At 35.6% G+C, this 25861-nt stretch overlaps 2 protein-coding genes across 5 annotated transcripts; one reads left to right on the forward strand and one right to left on the reverse strand.

The window, feature by feature from the left end:
* Positions 1-446: 446 nt before the first annotated feature.
* LOC110457045 (ribonuclease Oy-like) lies at positions 447-12307 on the forward strand. Of its 4 annotated transcripts, none has more exons than XM_021508144.1 (10): positions 447-1502; positions 6054-6102; positions 6795-6912; positions 7216-7271; positions 8034-8106; positions 8799-8866; positions 9375-9488; positions 10107-10155; positions 10810-10881; positions 11999-12307. In XM_021508144.1, the coding sequence occupies exons 2-10, from the start codon at positions 6065-6067 to the stop codon at positions 12170-12172; spliced, it is 762 nt and encodes a 253-aa protein (XP_021363819.1). In that variant the 5' UTR covers positions 447-1502; positions 6054-6064; the 3' UTR covers positions 12173-12307. The 4 variants fall into 4 exon arrangements, with proteins under 4 accessions (XP_021363819.1, XP_021363820.1, XP_021363817.1 ...); XM_021508145.1 differs by lacking the exon at positions 447-1502 and adding an exon at positions 3671-3875; XM_021508142.1 differs by lacking the exon at positions 447-1502 and adding an exon at positions 4632-4693.
* Positions 12308-16598: 4291 nt separating this feature from the next.
* LOC110457021 (kunitz-type serine protease inhibitor 6-like) lies at positions 16599-24358 on the reverse strand. Its single transcript, XM_021508103.1, has 5 exons — positions 24230-24358; positions 23749-23845; positions 21127-21273; positions 17418-17540; positions 16599-16821 (listed from the first exon to the last, which is right to left on the reverse strand). The coding sequence occupies exons 2-5, from the start codon at positions 23834-23836 to the stop codon at positions 16658-16660; spliced, it is 522 nt and encodes a 173-aa protein (XP_021363778.1). The 5' UTR covers positions 23837-23845; positions 24230-24358; the 3' UTR covers positions 16599-16657.
* Positions 24359-25861: the final 1503 nt, after the last annotated feature.

The following is a 25861-nucleotide window of genomic DNA, read 5'->3' on the forward strand; positions in this document are numbered from 1 at the left end:
GGCTTCACATTTAAAAAAAAAATCGATTTTGGCTTGAGACTACATTTTTGGCCATTTACAAATCTGTGTCTACACAATAAAAGCTAGCTTTTCATGTAGTCTATTTTTGTACTCAGCACATGTGTAAATTTTGTGAAAAATCAAGTTGAACGACCTGTGCTGAAACGTGAGTATTACTGTTACGGAGTAGGTGATATTTAAGTTAAGACGGGTTTTAAGAAAAAAAATACTACTAGCGTGGGTCAAATTTTGGGTTAAAAATCATGTTTTTTTGCAATTTTTGGCGTTTTTTGATGTGGTAACCATGGTTTTCACAAGTCCCACATCTGGGGAAAACACTTTTTGAAAAGAAAATCTTTCTTCTAAATAAACCGTATTCAAAATGTAGTTTATAAATATATATATTTATGTAAGTGTGTTGTGCAGGATGAATCCGCTATCCATGTTTATCCGAGACATACCCTTGAATTTTAGGGTCAAGCCATTTCTACTGTACTCATTTACCCATTTGCTATGCTGTGATATACTGTTAAACACAGTTTTTATTTCACCTGCAATTAGCAAAGAATAAGTGCTACCTACTTTTCCTCTAGTAGTATAGATAAAAACTATTTTTGACCACATTATGTATGAACTTAGTAATCTCTAATGCCTACTGCCTTGTGAATATACTTGTATTTATTTCAAATCTACCTTAGGAATGTGATACTTAAGTTATATCTATATGTTGGTTATATTTTTTGATTTTGTATTGTTGCTTTTTATTTTGGATCTGACACATGCACTATGTAATTTGATCTCAACGGTTAACTCCATTCAAAACTGTGAACCTGGAAATGTAAGATAGTTGAAGTCAACTATAAAATGAATAAGATGACAACTGCTTCATATATAAACCGTTTTACTAATTATATGATTTAATGTTTCATTTGTATTTTCCATGGTTCAGTTGATCCAATTTACCTTTGATTTGTTTCTCTTCGTTGTAGCTCACCTGGCACAAAAAGCCTGAGCTTCTGAGATTGTGTAAAGTCCATTGTATGTCCTTGTGGTATCAGTTTTCCTTTTACAAATTCTTCTTAATTCAGATTAATAAAATACAGGGTATTGATAATTGGCATGTGGCTTGCTTTGGCAAGAGTTACATACTTTGTTCAAATAAAGACTATAAACCACTTTCAAGGTCACATGTTGAGTAAAATGTGTAAATTACTTCAGATAATGTCTTTGAAAAGTTCTTAAAATCTAGAGCAAAAAGAATTTCACTTGTAGTTTGCTAGAATAACAGACTATTCAATTTGTTCAAAGAAATGACAATAGCGAACTGTGAATGTCACACGATTGAATACATTTCAATTCTTCCAAAAGAAGAGATTAAAGAATCTAGAATAATGACATTTTATCTGTAGTGCAAGCTTTCTTTCTATCAAATTTCCATAAAAAGATTGGCCTTGACCCACTGATGCAAGTGAGATAGGTTTGCCGACGTCATTCTGCAACAGGTGAGCAATGCAGGCTTGCATGTCTTCTTGTTTATAAAGATAGGTTCTAGCAAATTCATAATGGAGGAACATACTAAAAAGTGCGATATGTATATGGTCTTAAAAGTGATAATATTTCTGTAGTCTTTATTGTTTGATATATCACGGATGTGTGTTACTGGTAATGTCGTTTGTGTTCAGTAATGGTCAGAATATTACTATTGATTTCATACTAAAACTTGTTAAGCAAGTTATTATTTGTTACTGTTGTCCACATGTCAACATCAATGCTGACACAATACATACAGTGCCACATCAAATTGTGACTTCAGTTACATTGTCATGACGTGCATAACAGGGAATGCCAACCCACATCTATAGCTGTAATTATGTTAATTATCATTTAATTATATATTTGAGTTATTTCAAATTGTATTTATATGATTATGTGTTGACAAGAAATCTTTACACTTGTGTGTGTTATATAAGTATCTGAGATGTATCCTAATTTTGTATATGGGAAACATTCCATATGTCTTCGGTGTGTGTATATATCAGGGATGACAACACTGGCCATATTTCAGAACAGATTTTGTATAATTCCATATCAAGGTCTATACTATCAATGCTGGCATTCAATGAATATTACATATTTTTCCATACCTTTAAATGATTAAAAGAATTGTTTGAATTAAAATTTGCTTTTATTTTCCCTTGAAAATGAATAAAATTACAATTATTTCATCAGTCAAAACTTTCCACATTCAAACGAAAGAACACTTAAGTTTGACAAGATTTCAAACCAAAAGAGAAATACACAAAATGATGTAAATGAGATGAACCAATGCTGATGCTGGTAGCACGATAATGGTCTTCATTTCATGCGTAGCGAACACATGGTCCAAATGTTGTTAATTTAAACATCTTTTAGTTCTGACGCAAGAAGTTTCCATGGGCAATGATCATGAGTGTAACCATCTCTTCATGTCCAGCAATTTTCGGACATTTTGGTATTATAACCCTAGGGTTCGGCCAATTCTGATGGCATGTTTATGTATGCCTTTTTCCCGGTAATTGTAAATATTTGATGGGAATCTCAATCATTTTCATGTCCCGAAATGCAGGGGTGGACCCGAAGATCAATCCTTGAATCGTATCTTTAATGTTCTTTTGATGGTATATGATTATCGAGTGGGAACCTCAACATTTTCCATTTTATGACACAGTGACTAAGTCCCCAAGGACAGGGATGAACCCGCGGTTCAATCTTGGAATCATACCCAGCAATTGTATATATGGATGTAGGTTGGGTATATCAAATGTTTTCATGTTGTTAAAGGGAGCTAACCAATAATGATATTATAATTGTGTTCCCAGCGATTGTAGGGCGATCTCAACCGTTTCCATGTTATGACTTCAAACTAAGTCTTTAGGGTGGGGATGGACCCCTTGGGCAATCCTAATAGCATATCTATTACCATGGGCGGCGCCAAACCCCGAGACCAATTATGATAGCAGTGATTTTAAGGACATCTGTATTTCAATCGGGACTGGTGATTTACCTGTGAGACTCGTCAACATTTTGATAACCCATTCTATCTTTTTAATAATTGGACTGCTCAACACTTTAAAAAAGATGTCCATAACTCGGCTGAAAAAATTCTACAAAAACCACAGTGATAAGATGATACTTTTTCTGCATACACAGCAATTGTATATATAATGGAGTAAGAATCTCAACCATGTTCATTTTATAACAGATGGGGAGCCTAGAGTCTAAAAGTCAAGGGCAAATAAAAGACCATTTCTGATAGAATATAAAGTCAAGAGAATACCGAAGTGTCAAGAAAATCACAATTTGAGCTCAAATTCGATAAAACTAGGGTGTTCCGGAAAGGTAAGCGTCTTCTGCTTCATCGATGACACCTGCCATTTAAATCTAGGTCAAATCGAAGTTATGTCTTGTCCTTACATCGAGAACTCGGGTAGTGTAAACAAAAGTACAAGGCACTATAATGAGCATTATCAAATACATCGCCCTTCATATCACAAACAAAATATCATATTTTCCTTCGAGATCCTGAAGGCTACCGTAACACTTGTCCATAGTCTTCATCAACTTGCATCTTTGGTAACCCAGTGTTGAAAGGTTGTCCGTCAGCAGTCGACATCTATCGTGGAAGTCGCGATATTCGGAGCAAACTCTTGAGTAACGAAAATAGGGGAAGCAGGAGTGTAACTAGCAAGAAACGGAAAGTTCGCAATCTGAAAGTCGATATCGTCCCGTTTATCGTACAGCTGAATTGTAAGCCCTCCCTGTTGGTAATTTAATTAGCAAAGTTCGAGGAAAGCGGCTGAAGAGTATGTGGTGTTCTTTATTTCAAGCTCTTTAAGGTACGTATGATCGATGTGGTCAATGAATTCTAGTCATTCAATATTGTCTATATAACTGAATGTGAACTTGAAGGACTTAGCTAGGTATTTGTTACCCGTATATGTATTAAAATGTATATGTCTTCCAATTGTGTATGGGATGGGGATATCTACTGCTTCAATGTTATGCGGCGCACTAGGTTACCAGGGTAGGATACTGATCAATTGCAAATCATTGTATGATGTTTGGGATACCAACTATTTCGAAGTTACATCATCCCTTTTAAACCCGCCCATTAACCCCTATCTCACTCGTGGACCATCGTTTGTTACAATTTTGAAATTGTAATTGACCATAAGAGTACAGTATATGGCAGTCTGCTCAGTAATCTCATTTTTGATCAAATGCTTCTGACACTTTGAAAAGTATCGTGCTTTATTATAGAGAATTGTTGATAAATGATGATAGCAATTTGTGTTTAAAACATAATGTAACACTTCTCGTAACAAAACCGAATGATCACACCCACCATCCGAACCACCACAACATAAGTGTTTGTTCTTTGCATAAAGGATTTCAGGAAAATAGATCGATATTTTCACGCTGGAACTAGATTTACATGTTATAGGTGTAAAACATCTGATTCAAATGTAACTTAATACAAAGTATGCGGTAAATTTTATTTGGGCTCAAACTATATATTACTATCTTTATACTTGTTTGGAGTTTCGTGTCTAATGCACATGATCCTTATCTATAATGAGTGACCACCTCTAACATAGGAAATAATCGTGACTTGTTCTAGATAACAACATAAAGGCAGATCTGTAGCAGTGGTGTAAGCTATTTGTATTGTTAGTTATTGTGTTTCTAATGCTCAAGGTTTCACGAAATTGCTTCGTTAAATTTACTTTTTAAATATTATTTCTATAATTTATTGTTTAGCTGTATTGTATGATACGATTTTTTCATAGATACCATAATTGTTGAAATATTATATCAGTAATAATGGTTAACATTAGCGCTGACAATCCAGCCATGTCTGCCGTTATCAAAGCCAAACATGCTGTGTTTTTGGGTTGCTTGTGACCCGGTTGTACCTGGATTTCACAGGTTATATTGAGACAATTGAAGCACTAGGTCAATTGTAACCATGATAGATACCAATAGTGCTCCCATGATCCTATATAACTGGTGTGATGTTATTTGTTTTGGTTGATTCGAAATCCTCGACAACTAATTTTCATTCTTACTTTACTTCATACAAATGAATGTTCGACCCCAACGTGTCGTTATGTATCAAACTAATCATGTACGTTTTTTGGCTTAATGTATCAGTTATGGGAGGTTTAGTATCCCCTTGTGTAACAAATGTTCCAGTCATTTCCCTTTAAAAAAATGGTTAACGTTATTGCTGGACGTCTTTGTGTTGGTATCTTTCAATATCTTATGGCTATATATGCTTGATTTTTAACCTAATATCGTACCCTCCTGTGGAGGTTACCGTTGTATACACTCTCTGCTTTACATATCCTTGTGCAATATTTTTGTTCCCTGGAATATACAGTGCAATTTTAAAAGCAAAAGTCGAAGGGACTTAAATGAAAAACTTAAGACAAAATAACGAAATGTGTGTACTTACCTGTGCTTGTTCCTAATTCTCCTCCAACGCAGTACCTAAACACCTAAATGAACTGTATTATTATTTGAAGTCATTGCCTGCTTTACCAAAAGTCGTTTTAAAACTATATTATTATATGTTTACTAATAATAACACTCTTTTTGTATGTGTAAAAAGTCTAAAATTTCCACAAGTTGATATCAGCCCGGGTGATATCACACCCCCTTGAAAGTGATATCACACCCCCATAGTATCACTACACGTATTGTCTACTTTTTAATTTTAGTGCTTAGCTTTCGTAAAAGGGAGCTGGATGCTGGAGGCTTGGTTAAGAACTTTGGGTTTTGTTTTTATTTTGCTCCTTGCTTCTATGTCTTTCTTTAATTTGGTATCGGTTTTATCATAGACTTGGATAGATCTAACTCCGTGGTTTTATTTATTTTCTTATTTTTTATTCTAAACATGCAAATTCCATTTTGATGTACTATGTTTCAATGGCTGTGTTAAGCTTTGTATTTATAATGTATGTTATCAATGACACTAACTTATCTGCCTTTCATTGTTCACCTCAAAACAGATTCCAACAATATGCAGATCCTGACCGTTTCGTTGCTGTTATGTTTATCGTAAGCTCGATCTTTTTCTTAACTTTTCTTATCTTAAACTTCAAGTTTTCTGTTAATTTGGCATATCCCCTCAACAGTCATTGATATTAAGTTTTTTATAAATGATGTATGCTTAATGTAAAACACTTTTCATAAAAAAAGGCTTTATGTCCATCGCTTAGATTACTTTACTTAGTAGTGCTGTAGTTTCGTGGTTCTGCATCATATTAAAACTATGTTCATTGTTATGGATTTTGGTCCTCTGTAAGTAAAAAGTACTAGCTCAGAAAACGTATATGTAGCTTAATAGAGACACTACCATGCAGACTGTATTTCCAGTCACTGTCAGACCATCTGAACCCAAACCGTTAGGCTTGAAAGAAGTACCCTAGACCATCTGAACCCGAAAAGTTGAGCAGTATAATATATCACTGCAATATCATATGAAACTTTGCTCGTTTAACTTAAGTTGTGTACAATATACTGTGTGAACCCTAACCATGAACTATGAACTGCTAGACCATACGAACCCCAGCGAATTGCTCTCAGATTATATGAACCCTAACCGGTTAGCTCTATTGATTCAATGACAGACCATCTCAACCATTTACAGACTGTGTTGCACAACATGCATATTAGTTAATGTCAGTCTTAAATGAACTAAAGTGTCATATATTAATGAGTTATCTCAGTATGACGTATGGGTTTTCCAGACTAGTTGAGTCGTCAAACCACCATTACTACGAAGGGTCCAGTTCTGACCATGACTGGGACATCTTCACCTTCACACAGGAGTGGCCAGTGGCCGTCTGCGTCCTCGGCACGCACGAGGTCAGTATCAGTAGTAGATGTAAAAGCCACTTTGTTAGGCCAAAGTCAGACATTGGAAACATGAAAAGATGTCTGCCAACAGTACCTTTATTGTTCATGGAACATGTTTTAAGTACATCTTTACTGGTACATATCTCTTTTAGAAATGCGTTTGAACTGCAGAAAATAAGTTAATACTAAGATAATGAATTCCCAGACAGATACAGACAATTTGAAACCAACTGATCACCTAGATTTTGTACATGTAATTTACAGAGTCACGTATGTAATTATGTTCAGTGTCGATTATGTTTTAATTGACAGCACCATCGATGTGTGATCCCGCCCGATGTCCGCACCTGGGGAATACATGGTCTCTGGTGAGTTTATCCATCATTAGGTCAAAATCTCTATAGTCAAGTCTCTATGAGTAATGAACTTTACTGGTCAAATAAATAACAAATAAATTAATTATCACTGCAAGTGTTATTAAGTTTTAAGTGTTAGTACGTGTAATTGGAAAAGGTCCGTTTTGTGACGGTGATGATGATGATGATGATGATGATGATGACGACGACGATATTCTGTACTGTTTTGTCATTGTTTGCTGTTTGGTACCGTAAAATGTGTATTGCTTTTGTGGTAGGGAGAGCTTTACTGAAACAATTTGTACTCCCACAAGCACAATAACAACGTTTCTGTACGGTCCGTAAAATGGCACAAGAAGCATAATTCTCATGTTGCATTTAATCATTTAATTAACGCATGTAGATTGTTGCAAATATCACTAAAGGGTACAGATTACCCGAATATGCATCCATATACTATGTGTAAAACACACGTTGAATTGTTTTAGAAAGATAACAAAACTTGACAACACTACCAGGAGTAGCAAAAGATTATTTTTTTCCTGTTTTTCTATGTTTTTTCTTTATGTTACAAGGTTGTGCATCTTATATCTTGATATACTTGCACCTTGTCATACAGAAAAATGAGTGATGGTCCTGTAATTGTCGCCATCACTTCATTGATATTTTTCAAATATATATTTAAACATATAAAATATATAATCTACAAACATATACATTTGAATATAAACACAAAGATAGAATTACATGTTCATTATTTTTTCCTGAATCTAGGCCGACAAAGAGGGGAACCAGAGGTCCGACATCCTGTAACAGCCACCTACATTTTGATTTCAATAGTATCAAGGTAAGCTTCCCCCAATATTGAAATCGTGGACAGCAGACAGGTATGGTATGATCTTCCATTTGTTAGGTTGTAATGCATTACAAATATCAGTATTTATACTCTGAAATGCTGTGTCTGAATTGAGTGATATATATGGTCAATGGCAGAAGTTGGCTACTAAAAAGTATTCTTAAGTCATTGGTGATGAATTGAATGTTACAACATTTAAAAAGAATCCTGCTGTAAAGGTTGAAAGATAGCCGGGATGTTTACATTTTTAACAGTGAGGTAATTTGTTCAGTTTCATAGGGGTATGAAAGAACATTTGCAAACTTTTTAATAATCTGCTACGGATTAATATAGGTTTTTTTCATAACTTGATGAACATTTTAAATTCGCCCGCAGTGCGTACTAGTATATAAGTTATAATCTAATGCGAAATGTTGCTGGCACAGTAAGTGTATATTCCTGGATCGTGTCTCGTGCTTTTTTCTTCATGGGCGTGTGCGGAAAAAAAACCCGGTCAAATGAATTTGAGTATATAATTTGGAAATACTTAAACTCAGTTGTAAATTTATTATATAAAACATTTCTATATTATTCGTTTATCTGTAAATGTCTTACAGGATTTAGACCAGATAAGCAACTATCCTTTGCAACTATTACGTATTCTTGTTAGAAAATATTGGGTTTAAAATCCTCTCTCTATACAGTCGTTAGTGCCAATAATGAAAGTGATGTGGCCGAACATGTACGCCGATACCAGCATGGAGAGTTTCTGGTGAGTGTTCAATAACTCTCAGCCGATAGATATTGTAAAACCAAACATTCGTTATCATCTAGATGGACTATTTGCTCAATGTTATACCGATATCCTACCGAGACTATATGCTTAAATAATAATAATAATAATATAATACATTATAACTGGACTACCAGTCAAGATAATGTTACCGTGCTCCTTTCCCTATCTGACCAGACATAATACTTTGTACCTTGTCTAGATATTGAGCTCGCCATACTTGTTTTAAGTGTTCAATATCATAGATTTGTTTTATTAATAAACACAAGACATCTCAAGCACAGATACAGGCATACATACATAGGGAGATATTAGCTAGGTGGCATATCATTAGTAGTTAGCGCCTGATAAGGCAGCTCCTGAACATTTCTTAAAATTGTATTGATTAATATATTATTTAATGTTAATTGTAAATTGTACTGTTAAGGGCTTTAAAGTGGCTTATTCTAGGTATATGATGCGCTATATAAAATGTTGTCTATTAAAGGGAGCATGAGTGGACGAAACACGGCACATGTGCTTCTACCCTTCCTGCTACTGGTAGCGAGTCCCTGTACTTTCAGAAGGCGCTTGACATCGCTGGAACCTATGGCGCGTCAAAGTGAGACACTTTGTTTATCAAAAACATTTTATTAAGTAAATCTTGAAGATTCGGTAAAAGCAAGCAGGGAAATGTTTGAAAGATCATCTAATAAAACTTACAGTAATTACAAAGTATATGATAATAGTTATTGAGAGTAACACGTTTAAAAAGCAGTAGAGAAAAGGGGAAGACAGTAACAGTCACAATGCAATCGAATATTCTAGATGTCAAAAATATGATTATATGTGATAAGGTATGATTTAAAGTTCTATGATCCAGATAAATTAAGCTCCGTTGCTGCTGCTGGATAATAATCACAGGAAATTGATTTGACCGAAAATAGAAACTAAACAGGTGTTTAATCGAGCTAAGTTGACAGAATTGTAGACTTTCAATCCCTCATATGTCTATTCCGTCTTTTCGTATTGCAGAGTTATCTGCTCTTGTGAACAGGTTTTGATTGTTAGGTCATTATTTTGTGAGAGTAACGTCATATTTTTTTTAGAAAACGACCTAATGTTCTCGCAAACTAATGACATAACAATCAATCCCTGCTCACAAGAGCAGATAACTCTGCAATACGAAAAGACGGAATATGTCTTGCAATGCACACTATCTTCATTCGGTTGATTTCAGACTTCTTGCGAAGGAAAACATAGTACCAAGTTCATCACGGACCTACACGGTAAGTTTACGAATACATACATACCTTTATATATTTCTATTTTCCTTCCAGGTGTATAACTTTGAAACACTATTAATCCTTGTTTCAGGTTCAATTGTATTTTAATCTATAGCCATGGAGATAGTGATTGAATTGTTAGGATCAGATATATATACCGGTATGCTTATTAAGGAAAACTTAAATTAAAGATTTCCAGTTGACTGCCGTATAAAACCCAGTTTTGCTTATCACACATCTGAATGCTTCTTGATTTCTTTATTAATTTCAAATCAATATTGTTGGGTCCTTGCATCAAGTGCAATACTAAAATAAGGTATGGAATAAGTATTAGCTGGTTTTACAACAGTGGTAGTAAATGAGATCGTGTTTGAATATTTTTTCACTATTTTGTTTTATTGTGGCATTAATAAACTTTGGACATTTTACTATTTTTCTTAAATGATATTTGAACCCATAACCGCTTGCGACTTAAGTAAACTATCACAAATAAAGTGTTAAAAAGTCATAGAAGCTCTTCAAAATATGTTAGCACAAAAGTGAATTTGTTTCGAATGCAACACCCATGAAAAAAGTGCAAAAAATGTCTTTGTTGTCTATGTAGACTGATAAGATCGTCCTTTGTCAATATTAACACTTGTTTCTTTCCGTGTGTAGCTAGAGGAAATCGAAACTGCCCTGACCCATCAGATAGGAGCCAACGCCATCGTCGAGTGTACCAAGGACGAGGTAGTGTATCTATGTTTTTTTTTCTTAATTCGTATCTTTACAAAGGTAAAACGTGCATTAAAGAATTCAACGATTATTTTTTTTCCATGAATATAGTCAGTCATATGTTTTGCATCTAACACATATATACAATTGAAAAAACACAATAAGACACTTAACATATTTACCACCTCGTCATCGGGAAAATAGTTAAAATGATTGAAAATATCTGTTTACTTACAAAACCTACGCTGCGCAGTACAATATTTCGAATTAAAAAGCTTGACTGGCGTTTAATGAAACACTCAATAATTTCTTTTTCTTTTCTTATTTTTATATTAAAATGCTTATTTTTTAAATCGATCATAACAGTAAGACAGCTATTAACTGCTAAAAAATAGTATCGCCATTTCGACGGATTTTAACCAACAAATTGATACAGAGATATTATAAACCAGTAGACTTTACCACTTAACCTTATAAGCTTTTATGTCAATGTTGTATTGTAATTTTAATTGACACTTTCTAATAGTGTAAAATGTTTAACTGATAAAGCATGGAAAACAGAAAATATGATGACAAACATTTAAGTAACTCGAATTTTATATAACCTGAACGATGTGTAGTACTAGCCACCTTACGCACGAATGACAGTAGTTCCTCTGAATATGTTTTCTTAAAGCGAGATAATTTTAAACTTTTTAACTTAACTTATACAGCGTAATACTAAAATGTCAATGAACCCTAGCCGAGAACTATTTATCTAATACATTATATAATGATATATCTACAATGCATATGAACTATAATTATTCTACTTAATTTGTTCAGCGACCCAAAAATAATTTCTTAATTTATATAGGGTAGTCCAATACCGAAATGTCTATGAAATCATACACAATAACTACTTATTTAATCATTTAATGTTTATTACATTAATATTTTATATATGATAATATTTATACAATGTATATAGAATTCGCCTTGTTTCTATTGATTCTTGTTGGTTTGAACATATTAACATGTGCATTACCAAAACCATGATCAATCGTAGATAAAACTGATATTCAATTACATCTCTCTCAATGCCAATGGTACGATATCTATAGAATTATTTTTTTATGTTTGTTTTTACTAGAAAACTGGTAAAATGATGCTATACGAGGTGGAGATATGTTTTGACAAACAATTTAATCCCGTCGATTGCTATGATTCTAACGGAAGCAACGATTACCATACTGACTGTCCCCACTCAGATTTGGAGTACCCTCCACTGGGAACCAGCGGCTTTGTCTCTCCTATCGCAGGGTAAATCCCGATCGTCTTCTAAGAGTTATTGTTGATGATCAATGGAAATTTGGAATGCTAATTAGCGTTTTTGAGAGAGAATTTGATATAATCATGGCTAATGTAATATTTTTCAATTAATAAAAATTACAAAATCAAATGGCTTAATTTCCGTATTCATTTTTCTTTTAGTGTGTGTAATAGGATCAATAGCAGTACCAACTACATGTTTAAATAAGTAAGTTGATGCAAAAAGCCAAACAAAGTATGCGTTTAAACATAATATGGCCTTATATCACATAAATAAAAAGCCATCCTTAAATAAATCTATATTTGCGCAGCGTCCGTCGTCCGTCGTCGTCTTTTCCTTAACTTTTCCTTTTAATGACTTCTTCTGAAGAATTGACAATGAGAATGAAAATGACCTTGACCGTCTTTCAAGGTCACAGCGGTCAAATATGTCGAACACTTCAAACGACTTCTTCTGAAGAACTAAAAGGTATAGAATCTTCATATTTGGATGATGGCTTCCTGGGATGGAGCCCAACAAAGTTTGAGAATGAAAATGACCTTGACCGCGTTTCAAGGTCACAGGGGTCAAATATGTCACACGCTTCAAACGACTTCTTCTGAAGAACTAAAAGGTATAGAATCTTCATATTTGGCTGGTGGCTTCCTGCGATGAAGTCCAACAAAGTTTGAGAATGAAAATGACCTTGACCGGGTTTCAAGGTCACAGGGGTCAAATATGTCACACACTTCAAACGACTTCTGAAGAAGAACTAAAAGGTATAGAATCTTCATATTTGGATGATGGCTTCCTGCGATGGAGTCCAACAAAGTTTAAGAATGAAAATGACCTTGACCGTGTTTCAAGGTCACAGGGGTCAAATATGTCGCCCGCTTCAAACGAATTCTTCTGAAGAACTAAAAGGAATAGAATCTTCATATTTGGCTGGTGGCTTCCTGGGATGAAGCCCAACAAAGTTTGAAAATGAAAATGACCTTGACGTACTTTCAAGGTCACAGCGGTCATATATGTAAAAACTCTTTTAACAACTTCTTCTGAAGAACTTAAAGGTATACAATCTTAATATATGGCTGTTGGCTTCCTGAGATAGAGCCTGACAAAGTTTGAGAATGAAAATGACCTTGACCTTCTTTCAATGTCACAGCAGTCAAATATGTCGAACACTTTAAACAACCTAGGGTGATGATATTTGGCCAGTAGCTTGCTGGGATGAAGGGCTACCAAATTTGTTGAAATAAATGACCTTTGCTTATATTCAAGGTCACTGGGGTCAAATATGTTAAAACATTTAAACAACCTCTTCTCTGAATAAAAAAAGAGGGGTTTAGGGTGATGATATTTGACCAGTAACATACTGGGATGAAGGGCTACCAAGTTTGTTCAAATAAGTGACCTTGATTTATATTCAAGGTCACAGGCGTAAAATACATTTAAACAACTTCTTATGAAGAATCCAAAGGCCTAGGGTGCTTAAATTTGGCCAGTAACATACTGGGATGAAGGGCTACCAAGTTTGTTGAAATGAATTACCTTCGCCCATATTCAAGGTCACAGTGGTCAATGTATGTTTAAATCTTTAAATGATTTGTTCTGTATAACCAAAAGATCCAGGGTTTTGATATTTTGTTAGAAGCATGCTGGGTTAGAAGACTATAAACGCTGTTCAACCTAATTTCCTTGTTCAACATTCAAGGTCACGGGCGTCATATGTTTAAAGGGGCTGGTCGGGGAAAAAATGTCATATTTGCTAAAATGGCACACACATGTTTAAAATACCTTCTTATGAAATATACCGATTCAAATTTTGCTGAAATTCACTCCCTAGGAGTAAAAATTATAATTATATTAAAGAAATCCTAAATCGTCACCTGACAGTCTAAAACTCTCAATTGACCCAGATCAGTGATGTAATTTTACCGCACGCGCGTCATCAACAAGGCCAAATGTAAACATCGCGGCGAAAGAAAAAGATGCATGCAAAAGTCATGACAGGCACAAGGTATCAATACCGTTATATATAACCACAACATATAGGTAGGAATACTACACTGGCATCATGCATGACCTTTGAAAACAATTATTTACGTATAGTATTGCTGTCTTGTCCGCTAGTTGAGTCCGACATGGCACATGACGGCGTGCTATTGTTGTTATCTTCACTGCCTCAGTTTCGAAACAACCACTTGACATATATAAATAGATCTGCGCTAAATTTACGCGGGGCTTCCCCGAGATGTCAGTGGTCAAATCTGGACATTGCAAGCAGAACTCAACCATCATATTGCCGTGGTCTAACTTTTGGAAGGCCAGAGAACGCATTTAGACCCATTTATTTTGTAATTTTTCCCCGACCAGCCCCTTTAAATCTGTTAATAGGTTCTTATGAATCAAACACTGATATTCTGCCTGTAGTTGTAATTTAGTCCACTTTTAAGATTACAAGTGTGAGATTAATACGAGGTGAGCGATTCAGGCCCATTGGGCCTCTTGTTTGTATTTTCAAAAACAGCGTACATCGTCCTTTCCTACACTAATTATGCATTGCAGCAACACAGAGAACTAGAAATTCCTCCTCCTCTGTCGTTGCTGTCGTTGTTCTTGTCCTACCTTTCTGATCATGGTGAACTTCTGCATTGCTTGTCAAAAGCCTAACAAAAATATCAATGGCTGAGGAATATGCTAAAAAGTATTACAAATTGGGAAACATTCGGTCATATACCTTTTCTGAATCGAGAATAACTTCTGTTATTTCTTTACTTCCAACTATAATCGTCCTTAGCTGAACAGATTGAGGTAAAACCATTAAAATCCTTCTTGTACTGTAGGGTTTAAGAGATTTTATCCTAATTTAATCTATAACATTCTTGGGCCAAGTGGACTCGGTGTATAAACGGTGGGTGTGCCCGAGGGGTAGAGGGATGGGGCCGAATTGGGGAAATAGAGGTAAAACCTTTAAAATCCTTCTGCTACCGTAGGGATAAAGGATTTTGTCCTAATTCGGTCTGGAGCATCCTTAGACCAAGGGGACTCAATTATGTTTAAACGTAGGGTGTGGCCCCCTGGGGGCAAAGAGATGGAGCCCAATACGAGAAATAGAAGTAAAACCTTTAAAATCCTTCTTCTACCATAGGAATTGAGGGGTTTCATCCCAATTTTGTCTGGAGCATCTTTGGGCCATGTGGGATCAATTTTGTATAAACGGTGGGTGTGGCTCCCTGGGGGCAGAGAGGTGAGGCGCGATAGGGGAAATAGAGGTAAACCCTTTAAAATCCTTCTTCTACTGTAGGGATTAAGGGATTTTATCCTAATTTAATCTGGAGCATCCTTCGGCCAAGGGGACTCAGTGTTGTATAAACGGTGGATGTGGCCAAGAGAGGTGGGGCCGAATAAGGGAAATTGAGGTAAACCTTTAAAATCCTTCTTCTTCCATAATTTGGGGGTTTCATCCCAATTTTGTCTCTAGCATCCTTTGGCAAAGTGGACTCAATTTTATATAAACGGTGGTCGTGGGTTTGGACCCCCTGGGGGCTGAGAGTTGCGGGGCCCAATAGGGAAATTAGAGGTTTAAATCTTTAAAAATCTTTCTTCTTCTGTACCATTGGAGGGATTTTATGTAATAAGACATGGTTGCATTATTATCCAGGTGAGCGATATAGGCCCCCTGGGCCTCTTGTTTTAAAAAACATTTTGTGGAAGAAAAGTTATTGAAAAGCTAACCCAATAGGAAATAACTGTTTATCACCATCACTTTTAGCCAAAACTTCTTTTAATTCTCTATGCATACAGTAAGTTCTGTTTCTATATTTTTGTCATACATTAAAGAATGTCTTGAGTAAACGGGTCCATTCCGATGAGTCCAGTGTTGTTGGTTTTTTATGAAATACATTTCCTCACTGCGATATTTTCAGTGAAAGGGTCAGGTATTGAGTGTATAATCTTAATTTTGTGAACTATTTGATTTGTTATTTTATTTTGACTATTGATCAATTAATTATAATTGTTCGGATGACGCAACAAATAGAGTACCCGCCTTTTACTCAGACGACCGGGGTTCGATTTCCTGATCGGATACGAAAAGTTATTGGGTCACTTGCCCGACCACGTGGGCTTCCACCTGGTACTCTGGTTTCTGTTCCAAATTAAAACCCCTAACGCACTTGCATCCGGGTAAACAAGGGTGAATAATCTAAGTTAAACACAATTGTGTCATTAAATTTTTAGAATAAATAGAGTGTGCATCAAAAAAAAAATCTTAAAAATATTCGGTCACCAGGAGTGACCGCCTCTGTATTTCAACATTTTATTTTGAAGAACTTTCTTTTTTTACACTTCGGTGAAGCCAATCCGGGCATTAAAATGGGTTACAATCCTTCGAAGTTATTGATGTCTTAACTAGGAGATATAAAGAAATAGCAGCACATCTGGGGTCATATTTTAATTCATTGTTGCTTTCTACAAAAATGCACCTCAGTTGAAGACCTAACTTTTACAGGTACTTTGGCAGTGTTGCAGAGTTAGGAAGTTGTTTCTGTTGCCGCCACATCCCCCATAGATAAACTCCAAGCAGTCCATTTGATCATTGTCGTAATAGAATCGATAGAAGAGTCCTTTACATGGCCCAGGGAACTTCGGCTCAGAACACGCTGTAAGCAAAGAACGGGAACTATCAGTAACTGAGTTGTTCAACCAGTCTATTTTCGTCCGTCGGTGAGGGATATCAAACGAAACATTTGCACGCACAGAAAAACCTTAATTTATTCTTACGCTATATTACATTTGCATGTTCAAAAAGGTTTGTTAAAACTTTTATTTACCAATTTTGTGTACATACGAATACTTTTCAGTATAGCCTAATGATACATTAACACAGTAATTCAACAGAACAGTTAATAGAGAACACTACAATAGTAATATATAAACTAAAAATAACAAAAAATTGGTTGATACATGTAAATAGGATCCTACATGAGGTTCATGGATCAATGTACGATGGTATCAGAATGTTTGTGAATATTGCAAGAAAGAAAAATAACTATGAATAAAAAATAAACAGCTTACTAGGTTTGAAAGTTCCACCGTTCAGCTCTATATCCATTGTTTTCATTGTGAAGTCATAATAAAATCCGTATTGTAATGTCATTTTAGGACATGGTAGCAAAAATGTAAATCATATCATTTTGAGCCGTATGTAGGACGTATCCAAAAAACACTGTTAGTACCATATGCAATTCTGTCTCACCTGAATTGTCATGGAGCATAGTGGTGGTGGTGGTGGAGGCCAGAGCTGACGCCACCAGCAGCGACAAACACACGCAAACCAGAAACGTCTTCATATCAGTCACCTGAAACGACGGGTTTGGATCTTATAGTACATGTATCGAAATAATGAGTTTACAAAATACGATCATTGTGTTTTTAACGCACACATCACTTAACAGTTTGCAAAATGAAAAAAAAACATTTTGCTTGTAATTACGATTAAGGCATCAGAAAGCAATCATGTATTCAAAATATTTTGTCGCGAACCTTAATTTCAAAAAAGTTTATTTGCATTACCTTTCTATTATGTGTCGGACAGCTGGTAGATTAAGAAGTATGGCGGATGACCGGAAGGTAGATAGCTGTATAGCTTCCTTATCACCAGACAGTACTCTCTAACTCTTAAGCTAAGTTCATAGGGAAGGTTGCTCTTCGGTACTGTTTTGGCTTTATCTGTGGTCTAGAATTTTGACAATTTATAAACAATGTATCCGTTATATGCCTCTAAGCGACAAAAGTTATAGAATGTTGATTAAGTTTACTATTACGTTTAAACATATTATATATACTTCATGTGCTGTTACATTTTGTAGTGAAGGTTTGTCGCAAACTAAAACTAGGTTATCGTGACCTAGATATACCACTACACTGAGTGGCTAGATTTATCTTGTGGAAACTGTATATACCTCACAATTTACAAGCTGAAAGTATCTCCCATGTTGAAATACCTCTTTCTTTGAAATGTAGTCACAATAGGGCGTTTATAGATAAGAAGTCCCAATGGGAGCTTAAAATTACATATTGTATTTGTACTGGTTCTTCTTCTTCTTCTTCTTCTTCTTTTTCTGGTTTTTCTAATCGCAACTTGTCCGGGCCATAACTTTTAAACCGTCAAAGATACCTTGATGAAACTAGGTATGCATACATCACCTACAGAAGGTGTGCAGTGCACTAGAATTAGGTCACTGTGACCTTCACATCAAAGTCAAAGGTCAAATAAATGCAACATTTTCAGTAAATTCTTGTCCGGCCCGTAAATGTTTAACCGTTAAAGATATCTTGATCAAACTTGAAGTATACCTGCATCATCTACATAAGGTGTGCAGTGTACTAGAATAAGGTTTCGTGCTTCACTATATACAGAGTTATGGCCCTTTGTTTAATTTTAATACCGAAGTTTGTCCGGAGCATAAGTTGTTCCATGTTATTTCACCTACGTTGACGAAACTTACAGTATTCATGTATCTTGGGAAGGTAGAATCTCTCGCAATAAAATCAGGTTTTGTGCCCCACTATATACAGAGTTATGGCCCTTTGTTTATTTTGAATACCGAAGTTTGTCCACGGCATAACTTCTAAACCGTTTAAGATATCTTAATCAAACTTGAAGTATACCTGCATCACCCACAGAAGGTGTGTAGTGCACTGGAACTAGGTCTCGTGCCCCACTATATACAGTGTTATGGCCCTTTGTTTAATACCGAAGTTTGTCCGGAGCATAAGTTCCATGTTATTTCAACTACATTAACCAAACTTACCATATTTATGAATCTTGGGAAGGCGAAATCTCTCGCAATAAAATCAGGTTTGTTGCCCCACGATATACAGAGTAATGGCCCTTTGTTTATTTTAATACCGAATTTTGTCCACGGTTTATTTTCTAAGCCATTAAAGATATGTCAATCAAACTTGAAGTATATCTGCATCACCTACAGAAGGTGTGCAGTGCACCGGAATTAGGTCTCGTGCTTCACTATATACAGAGTAATGACACTTTGTTTATTTTTGATACCGAAGTTTGTGCCGAGCATAAGTTCCATGTTATTTCACCTACGTTGACCAAACTTACCATATTTATGTATCTTGGGAAGGCGGAATCTCTCGCACTAAAAGCACGTTTTATGTCCCACTATATACAGAGTAATGGCCCTTTGTTTATTTTTAATACCGAAGTTTGTCCGGAGCGTAAGTTCCATGTTATGTCACCTACGTTGACCAAACTTACCATATTTATGTATCTTGGGAAGGTGGAACCTCTCGCAATAAAATCAGGTTTTTTGCCACACTATGTACAGAGTTATGGCCCTTTGTTTATTTTGAATACCGAAGTTTGTCCACGACATAACTTCAAAACCGTTTAAGATATCTTAATCAAACTTGAAGTATACCTGCATCACCCACAGGAGATGTGCAGTGCACTGGAATTAGGTATCGTGCTTCACTTTATACAGAGAAATGACCCTTTGTTTAATTTTAATACCGAAGTCTGTCAGAGCATAAGTTCCATGTTATTTCACCAACGTTGATCAAACTTACCATATGTATGTATTTTGAGAAGGCGGAATCTCTCGCAATAAAATAAGGTTTTATGTCCCACTATATACAGAGTTATGGCCCTTTGGTTATTTTTAGTACCGAAGTTTGTCCGGAGCATAAGTTCCATGTTATTTCACCTACGTTGACCAAACTTACCATATTTATGAATCTTGGGAAGGTGAAATCTCTCGCAATAAAATCAGGTTTGTTGCCCCACTGTATACAGAGTAATGACCCTTTGTTTATTTTTAATACCGAAGTTTGTCCACGGTATAACTTCCATGTTATTTCACCTACGTTGACCAAATTTGCTTTAGTTTTAATGTATCTTAGGAAATAGAAGTGTCGTATTCTAAATTCGGGTCTCGTGCCCCACTATATAAAGAGATATCGCCCTTTGTTATTTTTTTATACCGAAGTTTGTTTATTGGCTAATAAGGGGAGAAACATGTTTTTGTTCACAAAAACAAAATTCTAGTTTATTTATTAAATCGGTTAAGGAATACCGTTAGTATCAAAATTCTGTTAAAATTAATATATCGCATATGGTAATGAAGTATATAATTGGAAAGATGAAAATGCTCTTTTTTAAATGTTTCAATTTCATATAATACTTCATGACGTTATCATGACGTCATTTTTATCTTTGTTAAAATATCTTTTTCTTTAAATTTGTATGAAAATTGTATGCTCCACTGAAAGCAAGTCATAGTCGAACTAAAATTCTTTGAGATTGAATTATTTCGGAAAAAAGAATCAAGATGTTAGAAGTAAATACATGTAACATACATATTTCAAAACAAATGCATATCATTGAATATTGAAGAGTTTTCACGTTATGGTGTATTTTGTCCTTTTCTGTTTTCTTTGTTGTTTAATCAACCTTTTGTGTGGGATATTCCGTGGGTTGATAATGTGGCTTTTGTTTTTCCGTAGTACGTGTATCACCGACGCTTTGTTTGGTGCGGTTTGTTTGTCCTTTACGTCCTATCAACAGCTATGGTAATTTAATGACTATCATGTGTTGGTGTTAAAGCAAAGCCGGGGTACTCAGAGTGAAACCACAGATCTTCGGCGAGTATCTGGCGAATGTCCAACGTAGGCCTCGAACCCACGACCAAGGAAGCGAAAACCAAAGTGTATCAAACGCTCAGACACAATAAAATCAGTAAACAGTTATAGATTTTCTAGATCAATGTGAAAGATATTCGGGCAGGTTATCTTTTTAAATTAATTTGATTTGTGAGCTTAATCTTACAAAAAGGGATAGACAATTACAAATGCAAATCGAAAGACAAAAGAAATAGTGCTTGAATTAATGTATAATCCATGTATTTCACATCTTACAGGAAAAAGTGACTACAAGCAAATGCGTTCACACTCCGCCTGCGTATAGAAGTTGTTCTGGTTTCCTCCACAACCGCCATACACAAATTGGCCACACGTTTGCGACACAGTGTTGTAGTAGTAGCGTTGGAAATAGGCGAGGCACATTCCAGTCATCATGGGCTCAAGACAAGCTGCAACAATCGTCGATTATTCATGAGGAATGTATTGCGTTAAAACAATTCCTGATAATATATCTTTAAAGTGTGATTATGTTTGGTAATAAAACAAAACGAACACGGAACACAAGACCAGAAGTCGGAAATCATTAAATCACCAAGAACTATGGATAGATACACCGAAATAATGACTAGTAGAAACATGTATAGTTTGTGTGTTCCAACCTTTAATCAGATTGTGGAATTTATGTTACTATTGACATGTTTTAGTGCATTCCTCCAGCGTTAGAAAGTTGTTTCTGTTCCCGCCACAACCCCTGTAGCCAAACACTGAACATTTTCCAGTCGTCTGCTCGAAATAGAATCGAGGAATCAAATCATCGCACGGACCGGGGAACTTTTTCATTAAACATGCTGAAATGACCAGATGAAATTCAATAAAAAATATGTATGGCTGAAATAATGATGAACGTTTTCAAATAGAATAAACCAAAACGCAGCGGAAAGCATAACTTTCATGATGTTCACATCAAACTGAATGTCACGTTCTGCAAAGCACGGCAACAACAAAAGCAGTCACGGTTTTTAAACTACTGAATGCAAAAGCAAAAACATTTTATGCATCACATTTGGAAAAGCAAACTAACGTTTTGGGAAAATAGACATTGTCTTTACTGTCTTAATCAGTCATCAAGCGACATTCCCTATTCTGTCTTAATCAGTCATGAAGCGACATTCTCTATTCTGTCTTAATCAGTCATCAAGCGACATTCCCTATTCTGTCTTAATCTCTCATCAAGCGACATTCCTTATTCTGTCTTAATCAGTCATCAAGCGACATTCCCTTTTCTGTCTTAATCAGTCATCAAGCGACATTCCCTATTCTGTCTTAATCAGTCATCAAGCGACATGTATTCCCTATTACTGTCTTAATCAGTCATCAAGCGACATTCCCTTTTCTGAAACAATTACGGTTGGGATACTTTATGAAAACAACGGTTTTATATTTTCCAAGACTGCTGGGAACTAACCGGTTGTGAACTACTCGATCTTATATTGCTGTGTAGCAATTGATTTCTTGATACAAAGCTTGTGTATATTTTGCATATCTAAATAAAGTAAATTACATAAAAAAACATTTCTGAAAATCAGAAATCACAAGATATTCCAGTCAACTCATTTTCACTCTATTGTATCAGTAGTAACAGGTAATTCCTGGTAATAGTGTTTGTTTTCAATACTACACTATCAAAAGGTCACATTATTTTGCATAAGGTAGAGAATCCTAGCGCTGTTTTGTTTCTCTAAAGACGAAGAGTTGTGATTTGTCAGCCATTTTGAAATATGGAGTTGCTTGCAAATATGTTTAAGTAAAGACACACATACCAGAGAGCATATATTCATTATAATTCACTTTCTCCGCAACGGGAATTCAAACCCTGGACCTACTGGTTTTACAGCAGGGAGCTTATCGACTGCGCTTCTTGTCATGGTATTATTATGCTAATGTAGGACATCAATTTAAGAAGAAAATAACTTGCCAGTGTTTGTATGCTGTAGAACAAATGCGTGACTCGTTCTCGTCACTTTCACATATATCTGCGCTGATTACCAGAGATAGGAAACGTATCCAATTACCTCTCCCATATAGATTATAGCAACATTACCGTAATCGTATTGAGGAAAATATCCTTTACGGGGTCCGGAACAAGCTGAAAGCCATCAAGGAAAGCTTGCAGCTAACGTTTTGTTCAACCAGCCTCATTCCGTCTGTCGAGGAACAAAACATGAAGCATGTACAGGCAAGCCCGCGTACAGGGATAACACTATAGGCTATGCGTACAAACCAGACAAGCCCGCGTACAGGGATAACATTATAGGCTATGCGTACTAACCAGGCAAGCACGCATACAGGGATAACACCGTAGGATATGCGTACAAACCAGGCAAACTGTTTTTCCAGTGTAAATAAGGACAAAATGACATAATGACAATGCATTTAATTGATTTTCGCTGTACAAATAGTTTTCTTTCCTTTCTTTAATTTATAACGATAATACTTTTGTGTATTTATTTTTTTTAAGATTAAGAATAAACCTCTTTAGTGTACAATTTTTTACATACATACATGTATATTACTACAAGCATATAATCGGAAAACCAGAACAGAATTCAAAATGTGAACTGTCGATCGTGATAACTTTATAAATCACTTATAATTTAGATGGTGTTAACTCTTCCATCGTTTTATGAACTGCAATAAAGATCTAACACTTGACAGGAAACAAGTTCCCTTCTGAATTTTGTCAAATATATTTTACATAGTATTTGGTAGTTGACACATATTGGTACGACAATCGTTGTGTGTCAGAGACAGAACTAAATAAATAAGAAAAGTCTTATCTCTGCTAAACTCAATTCCAATCGTACATAGATGTAAAGTATATCAGTATTTGCCTGATTTTACATCCTCAAGCCTTTCTGTCTCACCTGATCTGTCGGGGAGCGGAGCGATGCTGGTTGCCAGGGCGGACGCTAACAGCAGCGTCAAACACACGCAAACCAGATATGCCTTCATACTTGTATCCTGTAATGACGAATTTGAATTCTCACAATTTCAACATCAAAGGTTCCACAAGCTTCCATTCTTGGTTTTACACGCTCATAAATAACTGGCACAAACATAACAATAAAAAATCAACGAGCAATGCATGAAGACGTTAACATACATAATAATGTAGTGTCAGAAAAAGTACATAATATAGAATAGACCGTCAATTACTTGGATTTTGAAAAGATTATTTTTTCCTCAATGCATTAAAAAGGTAAGGCCTCGTTGAAAAACTTACAACGGATTTTAACCCTATTTATTGAATTTAAAAAAATCGCCATACATGTCTTACTTGTTTATTTAGTTAAACAAAATATCTAGTACTTTAAAAATATTCTTCAAATGTGTTCAATACTTTACCTTTCTGGCAATGCCTGACGCAGTTGATATAATGAGAAACAATAAGAGCAACCGGACGATAGCTAGGGTTGAATTGTATACTGCTTCCTTATCACCAGACAGTACTATCAACGCTCAAAGGCACAGTTCATAGGAAAGGGCGCTTAGTACGGCGCGTATATTTAAAAATTAATTTAACCTGGTTTTTTTCAATTGAGGCGACACCACTCCCTGGAGTCGGATAGGCGTTTAGTCACAGATCTGTCTTGGCGTGGTCCCTGCTGTACTTTTACGAGTCGTTTTACTTTCATATTACTGCGAGTAGGTTTTGTTTAATAGGATTTTAATAGGAAAAAAGATGGACGCAGGCAAATATCTGCCTCTATATCCATATTAATGATACAATACATGCATATAATTAATCAACATTCAATTTTAACATACACGTATTTTTTTTTTATCACATATACCTGTTGAATCTTGTTATAGTAATACAAGCAAGTTTTCAGACTATGAAATACAACGTATTGACCTTGGATTCTTCAATTGTAGTTGAGTCTATAACTCTCTGCTGTTACCATCCTTCTGTTTGGCGGTATATGTAGAACACATCGTGCTTTGATATAGGAGCGTATTTCAAATATAGTGTCAACCTCCATTTCAGCATTTAAAACATCCAACAATGAATAACTTTTATTGCACGCTACGTACGGGAGGTGGGTAGTGACACAATTTATTTAATGGCCCCCGTAAGTCTTTCGCTGTATTAACGACACCCACTACAAAAGTCGAAGTCTAATTCAAATAATGTCAGGTTAGCAAAACCCATCAGAGAAGTGACAAAAAAACAAAAGGCCTACTAACGACCATAAAACTTAGCCTTTATCTCTCGTGTTCGTTAGCCTTCATCTCTAGTGTTCGTTAGCCTTTATCTCTAGTGTTCGTTAGCCTTCATCTCTATTGTTCGTTAGCCTTTATCTCTAGTATCCGTTAGCCTTCATATCTAGTGTTCGTTAGCCTTTATCTCTAGTGTTCGTTAGCCTTCATCTTTCGTGTACGTTAGCCTTTATCTCTAGTGTTCGTTAGACTTCATCTCTATTGTTCGTTAGCCTTTATCTCTGGTATCCGTTAGCCTTCATATCTAGTGTTCGTTAGCCTTTATCTCTAGCGTTCGTTAGCCTTTATCTATAGTTTTTGTTAACCTTCATCTCATGTGTTCGTTAGCCTTTATCTCTAGTGTCCGATAGCCTTCAAATCTAGTGTTCGTTAGCCTTTATCTCTATTGTTCGTTAGCCTTCATCTCTATTGTTCGTTATCCTTTATCTCTAGTATCCGTTAGCCTTCATATCTACTGTTCGTTAGCCTTTATCTCTAGTGTTCATTAGCCTTTATCTCTCGTGTTCGTTAGTCTTTATCTCTAGTGTCCGTTAGCTTTTATCTCTAGTGTTCGTTAGCCTTTATGTCTCGTGTTCGTTAGCCTTTACCTCTCGTGTTCGTTAGCCTTCATCTCTCGTGTTCGATAGCCTTTATCTCTAGTGTCCGTTTGCCTTCATCTCTAGTGTTTGTTAGCCTGTATCTCTAGTGTTCGTTAGCCTTTATCTATAGCTTTGTTAACCTTCATCTCTCGTGTTCTATAGTCTTTATCTCTAGTGT

Source organism: Mizuhopecten yessoensis, unplaced genomic scaffold, assembly GCF_002113885.1.
Source record: "Mizuhopecten yessoensis strain PY_sf001 unplaced genomic scaffold, ASM211388v2 scaffold8995, whole genome shotgun sequence".
NCBI lineage: Eukaryota > Metazoa > Mollusca > Bivalvia > Pectinida > Pectinidae > Mizuhopecten > Mizuhopecten yessoensis.